Below are 22,286 nucleotides of genomic sequence, written 5' to 3'. Positions count from 1 at the left end.
TAATGATGACAATATTTTCCAACATAGTTTTAAACAAAAACCAGATAAATTTCGTGTTAAAAAAATATAGAACAAGATAAAAGAAAACTGTTGAATATTTCCGGTCTGTTGATATTTTATCAACTAATAAAAATTATTATAATTAATTTTCTAAATATATTTTAACACACAACTTTATTTAAATAACGCCAAAAAAAAAAAAAAAAAATAAATCAAATTTTCCAGATGCCTTATATAATTTTGGTCTCATTTATAGCATACAATTTTGCACAAAAATTAATATAATTAAATTGTGGTAAACATTTGTACACAGAAAAATTATTAATTTATTGTTCTCTTTAAATATTAATTATATTTGGAATAAGGAAAAAAATTTCTTTTGTACATAGAGCAGATGGACGACACGGACAAAGGAAGGAGTTGAGATATACATATTAAAAAAAAAAATAATTTTCTTCTCCTTAAAGTAGACCATCTGTTGACCAAACATCTACTTGTTCTGTAATTATATTAGGAAAATTTCTATATTTAGTTCAGAAGGAAAATTTGTTTTACAAATACATATATCTTCTAAATACGTAAGGAAAATAGCACTACACGTTTGTTATTTTTACTTTGTTATCCAAAAAAAAAGTTTTTGTTATATCCTTGCACATTGTTAAATGCAATTACATATCAAGAATTGCGTATCAAGAATTGTTACAGATTTTTCTCACAAAAATTTTATCAAAAAATTTTCTCTCCAAATAACTTATTTTTGAATCCAAACCCCAATTAAATTTTAATAAAATTGAATTGTGAAACACAATAATTTTTTGCTATAACATGAAATTAATCACTATACGGTAACAATTATGAGCTCATATAAAATTAAAATATCTTATTATTTTCGAAATAAAATCAATATTAACAATTTATTCAATAATATTTTGAATATTTTAAAAACAAATTGAATTGCTTTAAATTATTTAAAATTTACAATTATAATTCAAAATAAATTTCTGTTATAATTTTCCATAAAGGAAGCAACTTTTATTATCACATTCCCATTTTCCCATATTTAATAATGATTTCCAATTTAAATTTTAAACTTTAAATGAAAAACATATATTCATACACAAATAAAATTTTACAATACATACACTGAAAAAAATAATCTTTGTTCTAAAATAATCATCTTTAATGTTATATAACCTTTATCAAAAATATATGTATTTACATATATTTAAGAGGAGACCCATGTTGCGGTCCAAAAACTAAATAATAGAAAAAAAACAAGGATCTGCAATATAAAAAATAAATAAATTTTAAGTAATTTAAAAAAATTCAAATTTTCTTCATCTATCTCTCGTCTTATTTCTGACAATTTTTTGCCCATTTCGTTTCCTTTCTATCCTTTCTAAAAAATTTCAATTTTATACTATTCTTTCTTCCTTGCTTTTGCCCTCAAAAAACAATAAAAGAATTTCTCAATTCTTTAAAATAAATTAAAAAGATTTTTTTTTTCCTTTAATTTATAAATCATAAAAGGAGTGAACCAAAAACATTTTAGGGAAAAATTCCAAATTTACACTTTTCAAATTTCCTTTATTTTTTTTAACTAAAGAATAGAATATGAAAAAAAGATAAGTTTCTTTTTCTGTTTGACTTCAATTTCGAATGAAATAAGCAAAAATATCATATTCTACATTTTATGTTATTTCAAAAAAAAAAACCTCTAAAATGACATCCTTACACAATAATATTCGTTAAATTAATAAAAGCCCAGGAATCCAAAATAATAATAATAAAAATTTACAAAAAAAAAATTATTTGTATTACAATACACACAAGAACAAAAGTAAAAATTACAATTTCTATAAAACTTATACGAATTTTCTTTTCAACTTACCAAAGATCTCACATATACATACATATATTTTACATACAGGAAAATAAGAAGAAATTTAGAACAAAAGAAAATTTCAAAATATCAAAACAGAGGAAAGAGGCACAAAACAATAGAAAACAACGACAGACAAAAAATTTAAATTATTTAATTTAATTAAATATATACCAACTTATTTAATGCTCTAAAATAATCCTTGAAAATATGTCCTTTGATATAAATATTTTTTTAAGCATATACATGGGGTTTGAGAACATTTTATCGATAATTTTTAATATTTTAGTTTAGCGTAATTTTTAAAAAATGTAGCAATATGAAATTCAATTTGAACTTGAGGTTCTTATAAGTGTACAATTCATTTGTTCAAAAATGGTATGTTCTATTGACTATTGAATTCCAAATAACACGTTTTTGGCAGCTCAATTAAATATATGTACGGTTGACTGCATTTTATATTTAATACAAAATTATATTTCTTTAATTAGGAAAATTCATAATAGTTAAAATTAACTTGCAAATAATATTCAAAGCGATATTCAAAATTTAAATAAACAAAGTAGTAAAGCTTTATTCTGGCCGTACGCGTTGGTATGTACAACTTATCCCTTCCATATATAAAACCCTCTATCATATACAAACACTAAGAAATGTTAGATTTCCCACACCATCACTAGAACATTAATTTTATTCAACTTTTGTTCAACTAGGACAGCCAGTGGCATAAAATATTAGTAACATCTTTTAAATTTTTGTTCCCTGCCTAAATTTATGCAACAAAAAATGAAAATTTATAATTTCAATAACAAAAACTTTTGCTTTATTGAAAATAAAATTTGTTTAACGCCTTCGAGTTTTTTTTTTAAATACGCTACTTTAAACGCGTTTACTTTAATATTGAGTTTAATTTTTTTTTTCGAACCAATTATATTTCGAAAATTTGACCTGTTGGAACTAATTAAAAAACCCTTAAACAAAAATGCTTACACTTAAAAAAAAACCTACAATTTCAAATTGACTGAGTTCTCTGTTCTTAAATAAGCTCTTCTTTAATAAACTGTATAACAAGTATTATTTGTTATATATGTATATAATTTAAAAATCTTAGAATTTTTAAATAAAAATTCCATCATTTATTTCAAATATAACTTATATATAATATAAATATACGTATATATGGATGGTATATAATTCAATTTCCAAATATATGTATAAACATATATTTTTTCACCGTATAATTAAAAATTGACTACCTTATTATTATTATACTCCTATCTACATATGTATAAAATTATATGAATACACTTAATTAAGAAGAAATAATAATACAAAAAGTTAATATTTTATGAACATAAACTAAAATAAATGTACGTGTATAACAGTTATTCATATATTATATGTCATATTATATACGAATAACAGTTTCATTCAAAAGTGATATACACATATGTATATATAAACGGCCATATATATGTATATAATTTAAAATATAATGAAATTAATGTAACTTTTCTTCTTCTTCTTTAATGTTTCCTTTAACTTCTTCTTCCTCAACAAAAATGCTAATGTGAAATAAGACACATTAACAAACAAACAGAAAACAAAATAAGAATAATAATAATAAAAATAATAAAAACAAAAAAAAGCACAACAGTAAATAAACAAGAATAACAAATTTTCATTCATTTATTTGTACAAAATAGAAAAATCACAACAAAAGAAAAAAATTAAACAAAAAAAAAATTTTCTTTTTCATTCAATAAATACTTAATATAAGTGAAAATTTTAAATAATATAAAAACCATAATAATAATAACAGTAATAATTACATAAAACATATTTTATACATAAAAATAATAAGAAGAAAAAAATTTAATGTTTATAAATTTTAAAAAGTGAAAGAAATACATACACAAAAAAAAAATCAAAAGAACAAGGATTCAAGGACTTTTTATCACAAATATATTAGAAGTATAAAATAAAAGTATAAATTAACAATAGAAATTAGAAAATAAAAGTGAACATAACACAGAAATAACAAAAGAAAATATAGGAGTTGGGGGCAAGCAAGCAAGAACACAAAAAATCGCAAAAAAGGATAATGTGTACTAAAATACTATAGAATATTATAATATTTAAAAAAAAAAAACGCAAAAACAGATTATTAAAGAACGAGGTTATACGCAAATTATCTATATATGAAGTAGATATATATATACATATATGTATATATATCTCACATATATATAGTATAATTATTTTTCATTAAAAATGCAACAATATACTTTGATGATGATGTTTTTTCTAACCCTATTATTATGTGGTAAAAATTATTTTTCATTATCCTTTATATTTTTATTATTATGATATTTGTTTTTTTTTTGTATTCTTCTATTTCAGTGCATGTTTTACAATTATTTTATATTACTTTTATACATATACATATATAATATGTACATATAAATTTTTAATATTGTATAAAATATAAAAGTGACTTTAACATAATTTTTATGTTAAAAATATTAATTTATTATTACTTATTATATAGGTACTTCTATAAAAAATATGGTAATTAAGAAAATATGATTTTCTATTTTAATATCGAATAATTTCAGTGTTAATGCGAATTTCTACTTCTTAGTATGTATGTGTATGCACATATGTGTATGAAATATGTATATATTTAAATTTTAATATTTTTTTCTATTTTTTTAGAATTTATAATATTAAATTTCAACGTAAAATACACAGTGGGATAAAATTACTTCAATGTAGGATAAAAACCTTCATTCCTATATTATTTATCGCTAAGTCATCCTTAATTTTCGTGAAAGCATTCATCACTCCCAAATTTTATTACGAATTACGAGCTTATTCACATTTTAGTAGAATTACTAACAAAAATTAATTCGTTATTGATATAAAGAGAAGTAATAAATTTTGACAGAGAAGAAATAAATTTTGAGAGAATATTATACATGAAGTTGGTGATAGATGTCGCGATTTTATTTTTTCTTTTTTAATTATTTCAATCTTTGATATGCCATTTTCCAATAATTCTGTACCTAACGCTTTTGTTTTGTTTCTATGTCTTCTTATAAATCTTACTCGAACTTAGGCGCTAATTATAGTTATCCGAAAAATAAACACGAAAAATTTTTGTTTCTTATTTCATGCGGTTGTTAAAGGAACTTTTCCTAAAAAGTATTTCATTCAAACCTGAACATTTCAAATTTCTAATTCTTATTTTAGTTTGACGTTTCCCAGTAATTATATTTTTGATGAAAAATGTAAAGCCGATTCAAAATAAGTTTTCTTGTCAGATGATTCAAAATGAAACAATAATATTTTTTCTGAGTAATATTTCGTTTTTAACCGGTTCCATATAAAGTTTTTTGTGATGAATCTGTTAGAAAAAAAATTTTAGTTGCATTTGATAGGAAAAAAAACTGATGTAATAATTTGAACAGTTTGTCATAAATAACCAAATTAATTTATATACATATATGTAATATAAATATTTTTTTTTTTTTTTTTTTTTCCTTCTTCACTCCTTGGAGGAGTATAGGGCTAGTGCATGATATCTATCATGCCCTAGTTTCTATAGTCATAGAGAGTCAGCTAGGTAGGTGACTAGCCTACCGAAGTTTTTTTTTTTTTTTGTATTTATATTAAATATTTCAGTTTACGAGTATTAATATTTATTGTTTATTTTTCTTAGTCTTTAGTATCGAATATTATGAATATTTGAAAATTACTTGTATAATATTTATTAGTATTGCATATTAAGTTATATAATATTGAATATAATTTTTATAGTGACCTGACCGGGGTTTGAACCCGAGACCCTTCGGTTAAAGGGCCGGTGCCATAACCACTGCACCAATGGTCAGATAATATAAATATAATTTGAAACATTTTATTTCAAATTATTTTAATTTGTTAAATTAAAAACTCGAGTCTCAACGCTTAAACATCATGAATGTAAGATTGCCCTTTTGCCATTACATACAAATTATTCAATAAACTGTAAATAAAAATGGTTCACCACTGATCTAACCTTCAATATTTTAATGTATCTACAAAATGTATAATATATTAATGTAAAATGAAATTTCTAATAATATTTTTTATCTTATTATACACGTCCTTGCCTTTTCTTGGTTTACTGGTTTATTTCCTTTTCAATGGTTTTTATATTTTGTTCATTTTTTGGGGTTATTTTTTTTTTGTGTTGCTTTTACAATATACTTTTAAAGATTCCGAATTGGAAATGGGATATGAAAATGAAAAACATTATAAACATTATTTTAACAGTTTCCATATAAAATATTATGGCTTAGTATACCCCAAAATAACAAAATATTTCCAATATGGAACATCAATATACACCTACAATAAGAATACGTACACGCAGAAATACGTAGCACATAATGAAATCAATGAAATCACATTGTCTTCATTCTTTGATTTTTTATAAGTATATAAATATAAGAGAGCTGTTAGGTACATTGTACATACATATAAATGACATTGAAACAAAACATTTTCCATATGTTTTATTTACATTAAAAATTATAAGTTTACTCCTACATATTTTATATATATATATATATATATATATATAAAAGAGACTAACTGTTCTCTGTTAAACACATGTGTCCGTATAATATGTGCATATATGTATAATGTGTGCATATAAAAATATTCCAGTAGGTAAATGTCTTACAAACAATATTAAATTATCCCCCCACCACTACATACGATTCATTTGTTGTTGTTTTAAAAATATTTATTTTTATGATATATGAAAATTCAATTCAAAAGAAAATCCACATGAATAAAATGAAAATGGGTTCAAGATCAATTGTACTAACGTTTAAAAATTAAATTATAAAAAAAATATTGATAATTTCAAAGAAATAAAAACGCCATAAAATGATCACGCATTGAGCATACGCCAAAAGGCGCAAAAAAATATAAAATTATTAAGTCGCAACTAAGCAACTATCAGTTAACAAACAACAATCGTTACCATTTACAGGAAAGGAGAGGGGAAAGGAGTGGATGATTTATGTTAAATAGAAGGAGAAGAAGAAAGGCATAATTAAAATAAAATGACGAAGACAAGTTAAAAAAAAATAAAAGACTACCAAGATACCGACCACCGGACACTAAAAAAGTAGGAACAATACTAGAAAAAGGGATAAGTAAAAAAAAATAAACAAATAAAAAATGAACAAAAAACAAGAAAATTACGATAAATTTAAATTACACAAAAATCTAGATGTAAGAGTACACTTACTAATAGTAGAATCATATTATCAATGAGTGAGAATTAGCACAATGCAACGCAACATTCTAGTAACTGGCTCATTTTTTCCATAATCAGTAGAATGATATCGAACATTATACAATTCAAGAGACCTAAGATTCTTTGCAATATCCCTAATAGAAATTCACTCTAACAGTGAAGGAGCCGCAATGAGCCCCGGCACTGTTATGAATAGAACCCCTGTTGTCCTTCATTTACTATTTCTGTGTATAACTATCTACTGACAACCAGATATGTAAAAGAAATGAGGAGTGGTTCTATCTTACTATCGCAACAAGTCGTCTGGCTGCGACAACGACTTGCAGACCGGTCCGGAAACTTGTATTTAATTATACCAAAACTCTTGTGTTATTTATTTAAAGCATCAATATTTTAAATTTCGATTATTTATGATATACCCGAGAGGAATTATGTAGTTTGGAAAATATTGAGAAAAAGAATAATAAGAAATATTAAAGGAAGAGCTTCTTTTTTTTACTTGATTTATTATTAAATAAATAAAATACATAAATATAATATAATAATATAAATACAATGATAAGAATTTAAGTATTATTTAAACAGAAGGAGATTTTTCGATTGTTTTATTCCATCGGAACAATAAATCTTATTAGGGGGGCCGAAGACAAAAAAAAACCAAATGGAAAATTATCAAAGAAAAAGAAAAATCTGAGGAATATGGTTTGTATACATATGCATAATATAATGCATATACAAACACATTCATATACACTACACTTCATACATAGAATTATAAGGATTTTTGTGTTTTATAAATATTTTATTTGAAATCACTTTCAATTTTTTTCCTTTTCTTTCATAACATTTTAAAATAGGAAAAATATATGAAATATTCAATTGAATTTTTGGCAAATCTTTTTATCTATAATATTTCTTTTACATATTTTTTCCTGAAAAAACAAAATATGTACTAAAATTAATTAAATTATTTTGAAACGAAAATATGAATGAAATTTTATTCTTCGAAAAAATAAGGAATTATCTTGATATTTCTATAAATTCTTTTTTTTTTGTAGTAAGCCTATATATAAAATTTTTAATTACCAAAATAGGATTTGTTATAATACCAGATTTAAAATATAAAACTTGCATATAGAATTTATAGAAAAAGAAAAAAAATTAAGCCACAAGCCTAAAATAATATACAAAATATTTAAGAATTTATAAAATAAAAATGGAATGTTTGTTTAATTTAAATTTATTATTGGAAATATTCTGAACTATTTATTAAAAATATAAAAATTTGTGGTACAAATCATATCGCGATGCATTATTATAAGCCCAGAATCCAAAAATTCTAAGAAATATAACAGCAGATTGAAGTATTTCTCTTGATTTGTGAATTTCCAATTATAGAGTATAGTAGCTTTTGTTATAATTTAAGGGTTTTACAATACATACATACTCCTATTTTTATGATAAGTAATTTTTTTTTATATATTATTTTTTAAAAATCTAGTACTCGTAAGAATATTACTTTAAAATATAAATTGAAAATTTAGCTGTATATCATATAAATACCACACATTTAAAACTGAAACTTGGAAAAATTACTAAAAATCTTACTTGAAAACGATTAAGCCTCTCTACCATAAGTTATATGTCTTCTTTAATATTATAATTTAACATGAAGATTTAAAAGGAAAGTTTGTTCCCAAAATTTCTGTCAAAAATTCCTGCTAACGAAACATGTCTATGATAGGAGTAAAAGTTGTGTTCTAATATTCTGAAGGTATGATAATTCTAAGAGTTTAACTGAAATTTAAACTTAGAAGAGTTTAACGAAAATAAAAAGCTAAACTGGAATATTTTCTTACTTATCTGAAAATAAAATAATAAATAATAGCGTAAACGCAGTCCAACCCACGTAATTGCAGCCCATATAAATATAAATAATAGCTCGGCTAAAAATATAAAAATTTTCATGCTTTGTCATTTTTGAAATTTTTTCGATCGAATTTCAATCGAATAACCTCATCTGTAAAATGAAATTATATTGCAAATGTGAAGTGATGCATTTAAATGAAAAACAAAAACTGCTTAACTGCAATAATTTTTCTTGTTTTTTTAATTTGGCAATTATCCGAGTCGGACTGTAACTATAGAGCCTATAATTTATAGTAGAGCCTATAAATTGATTTGCTAATACAAGTGTTATTAAACCTTAAATCTTTAAATATATTTAATAAATTATTTATATTTAGTTTTTGCAAAAAAAAAACAAATATTTCAAATGTTTTTTTTATATTTCAAGTACTTGGTTATAATTAAAATAATTTCTCGATTAAACAAAGGTATAAAAATTTATCCATTTAAGCTAAATATATGCAGGCAAATTAAATAATGTTATGAGGACTTCAAAAATCAAGTACTTTTCTAGAAATTTTTATTAAATTAATTTATTAAATTATTTATAATAAATTGGAACAAAAATAAAACCTGTTATACACAACAAATAAATAATAATAAAACTCAATTAAATATCAAAGAAATTTAGAATTATATTATAAGTAGGTAGGTAGTATAGGAATTAATTTTTTTATAGAGAACCTAATTAGTTTACTTATTTTCTATATTAAAAAGAAAATTTATAAAAATTCCATTTAATAAAATTCTGTATACTCTTCAGTTCATTTACATACTTTTCATTCATATAGGTAATTTTAACTTTCAATTAAACAAATCTCTTTAATTGCCCCCCCATCCCTCCCTCTTTTTTCTTATTAAATAAAAATATGTATATAGCAAACAAAATATTTCTACATACATATAGGTAATTTTCCGACATATTATATAAAAGGAAGCAAAAAAAGCAAAATCTATTACAAAAACTGAACCTAAAGAATAACAAACAAAAATGAAATGAAAAGAAAGGAAATTCGGACATTTTTGTGACAAAATAATTAAAAAAAAAATAATGTCCTGAATCATTTAATATCCATTTTATGCATTTATTTACATATACATACGTATATACTTTCGAATATTAAAAATTGTATATTACAGTATTAACAACTTGTTGAACAAATAATTAAATTGAAGATATTGCCAAAACTAGCAGAGAATAGAACCTTTTTCATAAATTATTCGTAATTTCTTATAGTTATGAAAACTGAAATCACTGAAAATACGATGTTTGAATTTCAATAGAATTAGCATTTTTAGTGCAAATATTTAAGATAATTTAGAAATATTGCTTTTTAAATATATATTTTTAATTTTGAAAAACTTACTTTTGCTGAAAGCTTCACAAAATGTATGAATCTCCTCGGATTTATACAATTTACGAATTTTAATATAATAATTAAAATTACACTCCTCGGATTCAAACAACAATTTGAAGAGCTTAGGAATTTTAATTTAATAATTACATAAATTAATATTTTTTGCGCTAACAGTGCGACAAATTGACAGTTGACAAGTACTTATGTCAGTTTTTTTTTTTATTTTTTCATATTAAATTGCTATTAGTACGAAAAAAATGCTAGATTTAGCACAATTATTACATATATTAAGCACAGTTGCTGAAAAAGAGCATTTTTATGTAACTACATACATACATATTATATACATTATTATGCAAGAAAAACTATTCATGTCACAGGATGTCTGTATGAAAAAAATATCAACTTTTCTAAATGTTATTTCAAAAGAATATTCAAATAAAATTTTTTAGTATCTTTATTGTGTATATTAATATTAAATGCCTTTATGAATACATATGAGTAGGTGGACCATATAGACTTATATCAATTTTACTTTTACTTAGATTTCCTTTAAAAATACATATTATGATATTTAAATATACAGGGTATACCGTCTGTATTAGTGCACTGCTATATACAATTATGTAGAACCCCATGACTAAGTAATGAATAACACTTTTGTATCGAGACAAAGTCCACAACTCAACAGGTTATAAGTTGAAGTGACTTAAAACCAATCTTTCAAATTTAACTTAAATGTTATTTTATAAAATTAATCAAAAATTATATAGTTTAATAGAATAGTAACTAATCGAAAAATGTTCCAACTTCCAAAATTGTGGACAGTTTTTTGTGGATTTAAATAATTGTGAGATTATTGGAATTTATTTTGACCACGTATTTCTTTAAGCTAATGTTGCAAATAAAAGATAACAATAAACTATTCCTCCCAACTATTTCTCCTAAATGTATGCAATAAATAAATTCAAAAAGAAATATTTCGTATAAAACTCAATTAAATAGAAATTTCAACTTAAAAGAATAAATGCTAAGTTTTTTACATAAAATATTTAAGAGAATTAATTTCATTTCAGCTATGGCCAACCGCATTTTTTATCTAAATTCACAAAATTATATGTAGAAGACGTAAATACCGACCATAACAAACTAGGTACATAAAACTTAAATATCACCGGTTTAAAAAATTATAAAGCAGAGAGATTCTTTAAAGAATTTATTTAATTTTTATTTTTCTGCAAGAGTATTTATGTAAAATCTCAAATCCGGTGCTTTTATTTAAAAATAAAATGAAAAACAAAATAATATATTTTTATATAAAGCCTATATCTAGGCTACAAAATGAATTAAAATTTAATATTAAAGTATATCATGCATATTACAGTTTATAATTTATAATAAATTTTCTAAAAAAGAATAAAAATATATTGTTCAAAAAAAAAAAAATAAAAATCTTCTCTATAAATCAGACTTTCTCTAAACTTATATAAAACAATATTTAAGTATAGTTATATAACATAGAACATTCTATGACTTTTCTAATAAAAATATTTTTATTTTATATAAAAATTTTATATAATCTACTTTTTGTACACAATATTTTAGAACTACACAACATATTTACATTTTATATTATAAATATTTTACACGTACATAAATGTATATACATACATCTACATTATATAATTGGACAATTTAATATCCGGTATCGAAACTTAAAATAGCATCCTATTCAAAGGTGACATTATCCTTAAGCTCTCATATATAACATGAAAAGTATGGAAAGTAAAAACTAACTATTGAACAATAAATAAAAAAATAAAATAGAAAACAAATTTAAAAAAAAAATTTTTTTTGCTGTTTTCCTTTACCTAACGACCTGAAATCTCTTCCATGAGCAAAGGAGAATGTACCAAATACATACACATATATGTATATGTATAAGATGTATATTTATATTACATAATGAATAAAATTCAACAAATTTTTAACGACATAAAGTACGAAATAAAAAAAAAAATTGTTTTTTTTTTTTTTTTTTTTTTTTTCATGTATACCTTGACGGAAAAGTAAAGAAAATTTTATTTTATTTTTATTATTATTTTATTTTGTTTTCTGTTTTTTTATAAATCTCCTCACATACAACATTTAACATACAGTGCCATTAAAAATTTTGTACACATTGTATGCACAAAAAGCATTACAAAATTTTAATTCGCTATTTCAATAATGTAGCATCAATAATTTTTAATTTCGAATTAAGATTTTAGATATTCGAGCTTGAAAACTCGACTTAAACCTTAATTTTTAAAAACACAGCAGAGCACCATCAGTTTTAGAGATATTATATATAAAGCTCTTTAAATCATATTTTTCATTTAATTTAATTTACAACATAATTTTTCCCTTATAATGGCGATTCCATTATTTAAAGCCCTCGTAAATTGATAGTCTGGAGCTTATTCTGAATTTGAATTACTGAAATATATTTTGAATTACTAAAATGATATAATAGAATCAAATATAATATTATTGATTGTAAAAATCTTATTACAGACATAAATCAATTTTATGAATTGGTTTGTGTTCACAAAAATAAAATCGAACCGTTCCCAGTAAGTGAAGACTGTCACTATTATCATACTTAATGATTCATTTTTTAGAATAAACCCTATACTATAATATTTTTATATAATAAGAGGTCATTTAATTTTTCTCATTACTCTAAAATATATTCTTATTATCTACATATATATTTTTATATTCTCTATTCTTGTCCACATATCCTCAATGACCTAAAAGATCAAACCATTGAATAAATACATAAACATTTCATTTTATTTCCGTAACTTCCTTATATTTCAGTTTAAATAAGTAATATTATTATATAATAAAAAAAAAATAAGGAATAAAAGAAAATAAAATATTAAAATTTTAAATACTTTGTCAATTTTACGAAAATATAAAAAATATTATGTATATACTATATATACATATATGTATAGGTACGGTATATGAGTATTTTATGACACAAAAAAATGCAATTTAATAAATGTACTACCAGTTTTTATTCTTATCATTTATGCAAAAAAATTTCATCAAAATCGTACAAAAAAATTGACTCGTTAAACGTCTATAAAAGTTGAAATTTTCATTTTGAATTTGCAACTTGTTTATTTACAACTTCTGCATTACAACTTAATTTTTGCAAAAAAAATTCATTTATGAACTAAAAATTTAAAACAAAACTTTTGATGTCATATTCACTATTAATTCACTCTTTAATAGAATGGATAATAGAATGGAACACTCTTTGACTATAACAATGAAAAATTAAAACTATTTTACATAGCACTTTGAACAATATAATATTAAAGTTAATAACAAAAGAGCAAAAAAAACCCTGAAAGCCTAATTCTCTAAAGCATTTATTTAAATTATAATTAAGAAAATTTTCTAATGGAAAATGACACCAATAATACCAATCAATACATATTAAACTCATAATTAATACACTAAATTTAATTTTAACTATTGTCAATATAACACTTATGAAGAGTGTGATGTATAATATCAGATAAAATATAATTATACAACATTTTCTATATTAAACAATAATAAATTAGTATAGAATTTTTGAAATCTCAAATTTCATTATGAGAAAGAAAAAACAAAATGAAAATTCCATTAGAATTTTAAATATGTGATGTGTTGCATTCATTTAAAAAATAATCCAATTTTCATTAAATTTTCAATTTTCCCATAAGAGAATTCCGATATTATATGTATGTATGTATGTATGTATTTATATTCAAAAGCAATTGTGCATCTTGTGTTAAAATATTATTTTATAAAATTATATTATATTATACATGTATGTAAACTTTTCATATACATATATGCATGTATGCATTTGTCACGTGACATGATGCAATATAAATCAAAAAATAAAATTCGATTCGCTGAATTATAATGATGACGTATTATAGAAAATTAATTAAATAATGCTCACTATATATACACATAAACGTATACAAATGTAAAAAGTAATATATAGATGTTCATTACATATAAGAGCTTTGATTGTATTACAAATTTTTGCAGTATTTTTCAATTTGAACGCTGCGGACTGAATACATTTATCTTTTTTTTAACTAAAACTTTGAGTTTTAAATATTTAAATGCAATTTCTGAAAAACGAAATTTTTTTCAGATAATCAAATTTCATTTTCAATAGACAATATCATTATTTTGTGCATATTGCAGTGTTTATATTACGACATGTTAAATATAGTAAAATAAGATTTCTACATATACCATGGTATATTCTGCAATGGATTAAGAACCACTGATCCAAATACATGGATAATATAAATTATATGAGGGGCTCAGAGGCAGAGTGTAAGCCACAATGTGGGTTATGCCACTTTGCTTTTGAAAAATCAGAAAATTTTTACAAAAGCAAAAATACTTTTGTGAAAAATAAATAGAAAAAAAACTATTTCAAAACTGGAAACTAATATCACTGATTCTAGAAGATGTACATAACCGATTGCAGCAAAAAAAAATTTTTTTTTTATTTTTGGCTTACGCCACTCTGCTTCTGAGAATCTCTATATACGGTATTATTCATTTCTATATTCGTACAAGTCTCCAAATTGCTTTTCATTTTATTACAACAATTTAACACACAAAATTCATTATATTTGCTTACACACATAAATAAATTGCAATAAACAAAAATATATCAACACATTAAATATGTATGTATATTTTTCGTTTAAATTATGGGAAATGTGTATATAAGTTGTATCACATAAATTAGAACAATTTATTTTTTTTTTATATACATTTACAATTATATGCTCTTTAGAGCATAAAAATTAAGGATTTCATCATGATGTAATGATTACTGTAATTTATATATAAAATCCAGAATTGATGCATTTATATTTATTATATACTTATAAATGCATTAATATATATAATTATCATTATTATTATATCATATTTTAATGCAGTGCATTCGTCTATATTACAGGGTTGGTTCATAAAAAAAAATTCATATCTAAAATACTAGATGTATGGCGCCTATAACATAAAATTCATAAACATATTAGGCGTTCTTAGCCCATGTCAATGATTAATAATCCTAAACTTTGATTTTTCGGGCAATGTTAAATAGCCGAATAATTTACCTAATAGCTAAAACTTTATAAAATATGAGATACATTCAACATTTACAATTATACCGAACTGAACCTAATAAAAACCAAAAGCAGCACCGTAATATATGCAATTTTTTCCAAATCAATACATTTTTTTACTCCTCGCTTGCTTTCAAGTCCAATCAAAAAATACCAACATGTTATTTCAAAACATTTAACATTGGGCAACATCATGTTTGCCAACACGCTTCTGAATTTAAATAAAATCATATTATTCATAATTTGTGTAGGTTTTGTTTCTTTCAAAAAATTTTATACTCTTGTAAATTTTAAAACAACATGTGTACATGTTCCTTGTATATGACTACAAATTTGCCATAATCAAAAGCATATTATAATTTTATGATTTAAAAAGCAAAAACATTTAATATTGATGAGATTTCAAATTTATTAAATGAACTGTGGGATATGAAATTACTGGTATTATATAATAGAGAAGTAAATAAAAATAAAAATAATAAAAATTTTTAAGATTATAAATGCATTTATATGCATGTATATGTGCTGAATGTATGTATGTATATGAAAAACAAATTAAAATGAATTTAAAATTTTGATAATTTCCCATAGAGATTTCAAAAAGTATAATAAATTTTAAAATTTTAAAGTAGCTCAAGTAATTTTATAGTAAAACAAGTCTTTTAATTTAAATTTTTTTTTGTGTTTCATTTTTAATTTTATGATTCGTATATAAAAATTGTTTTTAGCTCTTTTATCGATTGACATGAAAGAAATTTTTTATTTTATAATTTTTATTTTTAATATAAAACCGAATTCATGTACAACATATGTTTATGGTAAATATTTTAATCCTTATATAGCAAAAAGATTTCAGGATTATTATTATAAAGGATAATAATTATACGGCAATAAAAAAAAGCACAAATAATTTCCATTATTTTAATTAATTATAAAAAAAATCCTTTCTTTTTTATAATCCTTTATTGATTTCATTGTACAACAATGTATCGAATTCTTTATAGCTTTATCTACGTTAATTTAATTAAAAGAATAACTATACACTATATAAATTAAATGAATTACTATATAAGAACTTTTTAAATTAATTATTGAAAATTATTAAAAAAATTTAAATAATAAAATCTTAAATAATTTTTTAATAGAATAATGATGAAGTAAGTAATAAAACTCGCATAGTATATGAAATCTCGTATAAAAACTATTATTCACAGAATGCTTTGTAATACAAGAAAATTCTTATAATGAATAGCAAATTCAATTTTGCGCATAGGACTTAAATTTAATGAGTTTGACTTAATTTTAATCTCATCATAATATTTTAATATTAAATTTGTGTATATGATAAAATTTATTTGAAAATTTAAATTTTAACACTAATCTGATTAAGTCAAACTTTTTAAAATCAAATTAGAATTTAAATAAATTAGAATAATAAAAAATAGCTGTAAAATTAAATTTTTCTTGAAAATGCAATTTTTTTATTTTTTCATGGAAACAATTTTTTTTTATATTACATTACGAGGAGAACATTAATTTTGTTAAGTTTCAATATACTTTACGAGAAATAAAAATAAAATAGAAGAAATTGTGATTTTTTTAGATAGAAAAAGCAGCCGCTTATAAGAGCCCTAATTTCAAATCTATACTTCACCGAATATTTTTAGATTACTAGATCATTGTTATTGTTATTTGGGTGTTAGCTTGAAGAAGGCTATAATATATTATTAGTGGTGCAACAAGTCATTTCTATAAAATTAAATTGAAAAAATTTCAAACAAATAAGAAAAATACCATATTTTAATTCTATTTTGAGGATCTCAATTTCGAAATCCCCATTATATTGCCTCCTATCATATGAAAATACTATGACTTGTTAAGAAATTCAAGCATAATTTTTTTTACTCTATAAATCTTATTAAATAATTATCCTTGAATAGAAATAAATTTCAATCTATGAATATGGGTCAAATAAATGGGTCACCAAAGACACGCCAGCTAGTTTTTTGTTAAATGAAATTCAAAATCGTATAAGAGTAGAAGTAATTGTACTCATAAAGAAAGAAGGCTTCTTAATAAAATCTAAGTTTCTTAATGAGTTCTCATTTGTAATTTTTAGTTTTACTGCCTATATTTTCTAAAATATTCTTGATATATACGATGCAACATTGACTGCAATACCATTTTGCAGAAAAATACTGAATGTTGAGAAATCACTAAATTTTATGTAACGGAATTGGTTTTTCAATTATTCATAAAGTTCATAATTTAATCTTAACTTTTGTGATCCTATTTCAAACTACATCCTATAACATCTGCAGTATTTGACTTTTCATCCATTTCCTACTGCAATATTACTTTAAAATTTAAAAAAAAAAAAAGTAAAACAGAAAACAAAATTGTAAATGAAAATTTCTATTATTTAAAATTGAAAAAAATTTCCTTTTACTTTACATTTCCCTTATATTTCAGTTATAAAAACAAAAAATAAAGCATTGCAATTTTTTGCTCATTTTCAACTTTCTTCTCTATATAATTTAGAAAGAAATGAAATATAATAGGAAAAAATAAAGAAAATATTTTCCGCAGTAAAAAAGAGAATTGCAATAAACTTAGAAAATCTATTTTTTAGCACCTGTATTGATTTTTTTTTCGCTGTCACAAGAATAAGAAATTTTTCCCTTTTTATCTTCTCAATTTTCTTATTCATTTAACCATATTTTTAATTTAAAAATTTAAAGAAAAATTTTATTTAAATATAATAAAACTGTCGACAACTAAAAGATTTTAATTTCTAACAGTTTTTTGTTTTAACTGTTATATTTCATTCTATATATACATATACAACATATTAACATCCGCCCACGAACTATATAATATACATATATAGTGCACACATTATGAAAATTTTCAAAAAGGATAAAAGAAAAGAAAATTTTTTGATATTAAAAATTTAATATTCAAGAATAAAATTTATTTAGTTTCCATAAGAACTCGATGACATTTATTAGATTCATACATACATACATATACATACATATTACATAGGAAATATGTACATATGTTTGTAGATAATTTAAGTTCTTTAATATTTTGAATGAAATTTAAATATGAACTCAACTCATTCAATATAAGTAATGAAATTTTAATCAGAGACAACAAATATCTTACACATTAAAAACATAACAATATACATACGTGATATCTTAACATTACAAACATGAATGCTTCTGCAGTTATTGCATAAAACATTATGCAAATAACTGGAGAAGCATTTTAGCTCTCTAGTCTAAAAAAATTAACAGAGACATCAATATTTTCCATTAATGCTGAAATATTTCACGATTCAAAATAATTTTCCAGATTATTTTAGTAAATCGTAGAATGATACGGTGATAGGAAAAATTTCGAGCTTCATAATATTTTGAATTGAAATTTCAAAATCCAAAGCTCTTATCGCAAAAAAACTGCAGTTATAATTGTTATAAAACAAAAAATTTGAAAAAAAAAATAAAATATCTGGAAAGTTTGGTACCAAAAATTTTATTCCTTGTACAAATCGTACTAAAAACGAAACTGAATACTTTTAGTTTATGTACAAAAGTGCATCCCCATTAAAATATTTATGAACGTCCTATTTTTGATTTTTTTCATTTTTTACTTTTTACTCTATTTTTTTTTCTCTCTCATTTTTTTTTCTTTTTTTCTGCTCTCTATTTTAATCCCTTTTTTTTTAGTCCAAATATATCCTTGCATATTTCTTATCTGGTAGAAGTTTGTAATAAAAATAATTTTTGGTGTTAAAGAGAAGCAAATTTGTTTTTTTTTTTTACTCTAAAATTCAAAGAAAAAATACAGTGTGTACCATTGTATAATAAAACACGAGTTTAATATAGCAAAAATTTAATATGTAAAAGTAAAAACACTGACTCAACTTAGACTCAAATTGTTCAGGTTAAAAAAGAAAAATAATTTTTTAGAATTAATTAAAATATAAGGAAAATCTTAGATTAAACAAAGTTTTTAATAAAATACAAAATATGCCGTCGCCTAGCCAAACAGTAAATTACCATTAAAAATCCTAACATTTCAATAAAAATTCAATTATCACAATAACAAATTCATTTACATTTTCTTATATACGTATATTATATTTTCTCTTCAACATATTTAGCGTCTGTAACTTGGGAAAGAGACATGAAAACAATTATTTCACAAAAAAAAAAAATTTAAATTAAACACCCTATATTACAGTATTTTTAGGCCAAAAATAGTGCTGTTATTTAAATGAACTAGTTCAGTGTCAGAATTTAAATCTAGTAAGTTGAATCATAAAATAAAGGATTTGAAAAAAGAAAATTTTACTCAAACTATTAATAGAACCGATTTATACACAAAAAAAAAACATCCATGTATACTATGTATGTATATATGTATATGAGAATGTACAAAAAAAAAAAATTATTTACATGAAACTTGAATATAAGGACGCTATAATGAAAAGAAAATACACACAAAAAAAAAAAGTAGGGAAAGTTGAAAGGGTTATAAAGCGAATCCTGAAAAGTTGTAATATTTTGTCAGAGCACTAAAGCAAAAAAATAAATTCGAAAAGTTTCATTTTCTTTAACTAAAAACGAAAAAAACAAAAACAGCAAAAAGAAAAAAAAATTTAAAAATATAGAGGAAAAAAGTTATCCTTTTTTTTAACATACTCTAAATGCACACACACCTACATACATACAAATATATCCATGTAAATATTATCCTTGTAAATGTATCATGGTATCCTTAGAGATTTTTTTTTCCAATTTTTTCCCTAGCTTTGCTTTTTCTATTTTTTTATTTTTGTGTTAAGTAAATAAAATAATCAAAAGGAGAAATACTCATATTTAAATTATTTCAATATTATTTTTGAAAAAAAAAAATGGAAATTATAAAAAAACAAGAGAAAATAAATAAAAGGACGAACAAAAGTCAAATATTAAAAAAAAAAAGAGTATCCAATTTAAACATAATATGCCCATAATTGTATTCGGAAAATTTTATTTCGCATTTCTTTAGAAATCAAAACTATCATATTCTTAAAGAATTTTTCACATTTCCAATTTTTAATTCCAAAAAAAAAAATTCCATATCAAGTTGGAAAAGTACTTGGAAAAACATTTATTTATTATTGTTTTTTGATTTTTAATTTAAAGTTTAAATTACATTTTTTGTTTAAATTACTTTCTCTTTTAACATTATTAAATAGAAATTAAAATTAAATTATAAAAAAAACTTCTATTGGAAGAGCGGTAATTTTATATGATAAAGTTAAAATTCTAAATAAATAAAGTCTTCCAGAACATGTATGGAGACATTTCCATTAGGTATAAATAATAATAAGAAATTAATAACAAAGACAAACAACTACACGTTGTATTGGCAATTAGTAATACCAATAGTGTAATAAACGCAACACCTATTTATACTTTCTTGCAAATGCTCTTTCGAATAGAGAATTGTATGAAGCAATTTCATGTAATCTAATACTTAGTAATCATGTACATTACAGTATAAAGCAATGTGATGAACAATTTTCTCATACATTTGTAGCTCAGTTGGTAGAGCGTCCTCCTAGAAAGCAGTAGGTTACTGGTTCGAGTCCAGCTCAAAAAAAAAAATTTTTTTAATTTTTCTACCTTGATTCGTTCCTTTGATTACAGTTGTTTGAAAAAATTTTCACTAGTTATTCTCATGAAATAAGAACTTTTATTATATGTGTTATTTGTTTAAAATGCAATTTTAATTTCAAATTTCAAATTAGATATCAGAATTTCTGTTTCAACTTAAATACCGAAAGTTTTATTCATTTCATTTCGTAGAAAATTTGGATTTCACTTTAAGAGTTCGGATAATAAATTTATATGTACACAACATCCTTACAACATCCTTTACAACGAGGACGTTATAGCCCATTTAATAAAAAATGAGATGAAATGTGACAATAATGAAATCTAGAAAAACCCTACACATTTTGCTAATTATTCTTTACTTTTTGACAAGAACCTTATCCGTTACATGAATTAATTACAATATTGCCTAATAGATATTAAGAATCGGTAATTATAAAGTCTCAATGGTCAGCTGGCTTATAAACTCACTTAACTAATAATCCACAATCTAAGCAATTTAACTTTATCAACACAGTGTCAAGATATATTGATATAACCTGAACATTTAATTACATATATCCGTATATGTGGTCGCGTGTTAATCATTTAAAACAGAATATTTTAGTTTTAACACTTAATTAATGTGTTTAGTACTCGCATAACTTTTCCTTTTTAATAGTATGAATTATTCTAAACGCAAGTACGAAAATTTGAAAATCAAACAAGCAGGGGTCACGAAATCATTGCCCATTAATTTTGGTGGTCGACTTGTTATAGATTTTGAAAAAGGCTGACACATACCTATAATATAAGCCTATAATATAAGAGATAAAAACTTCAAAATTTATGTTCGATTATTCCAAAAACAAAAGTCATTTTCATTGCACTACCAATTAACCACTTGTATAGTTGGTTGTGTTCTACAAAAAAAAAAATTTGAAAAATTTTCATATTAGC

General features: G+C 22.6%; 2 protein-coding genes across 2 annotated transcripts in view; one reads left to right on the top strand and one right to left on the bottom strand.

Annotated features, from left to right (window-relative positions):
• Window positions 1-22,286, bottom strand: part of LOC129613017 (coiled-coil domain-containing protein 174) — an 81,981-nt gene that overhangs the window by 32,611 nt on the left and 27,084 nt on the right. The window lies entirely within an intron of this gene.
• Window positions 3,905-22,286, top strand: part of LOC129613018 (uncharacterized) — a 41,884-nt gene continuing 23,502 nt past the window's right edge. The window contains exon 1 of the mRNA XM_055526894.1: window positions 3,905-4,208. Coding sequence (XP_055382869.1) covers window positions 4,157-4,208 — 52 coding nt within the window. The 5' untranslated portion in view covers window positions 3,905-4,156. The remainder of the gene's footprint in view (window positions 4,209-22,286) is intronic.

Source organism: Condylostylus longicornis, unplaced genomic scaffold, assembly GCF_029603195.1.
Source record: "Condylostylus longicornis isolate FDR11 unplaced genomic scaffold, ASM2960319v2 ptg000080l, whole genome shotgun sequence".
NCBI classification, from domain to species: domain Eukaryota; kingdom Metazoa; phylum Arthropoda; class Insecta; order Diptera; family Dolichopodidae; genus Condylostylus; species Condylostylus longicornis.
Note: the sequence above shows the minus strand (reverse complement) of the source record. Positions and strands in the feature narration are given on the sequence as shown.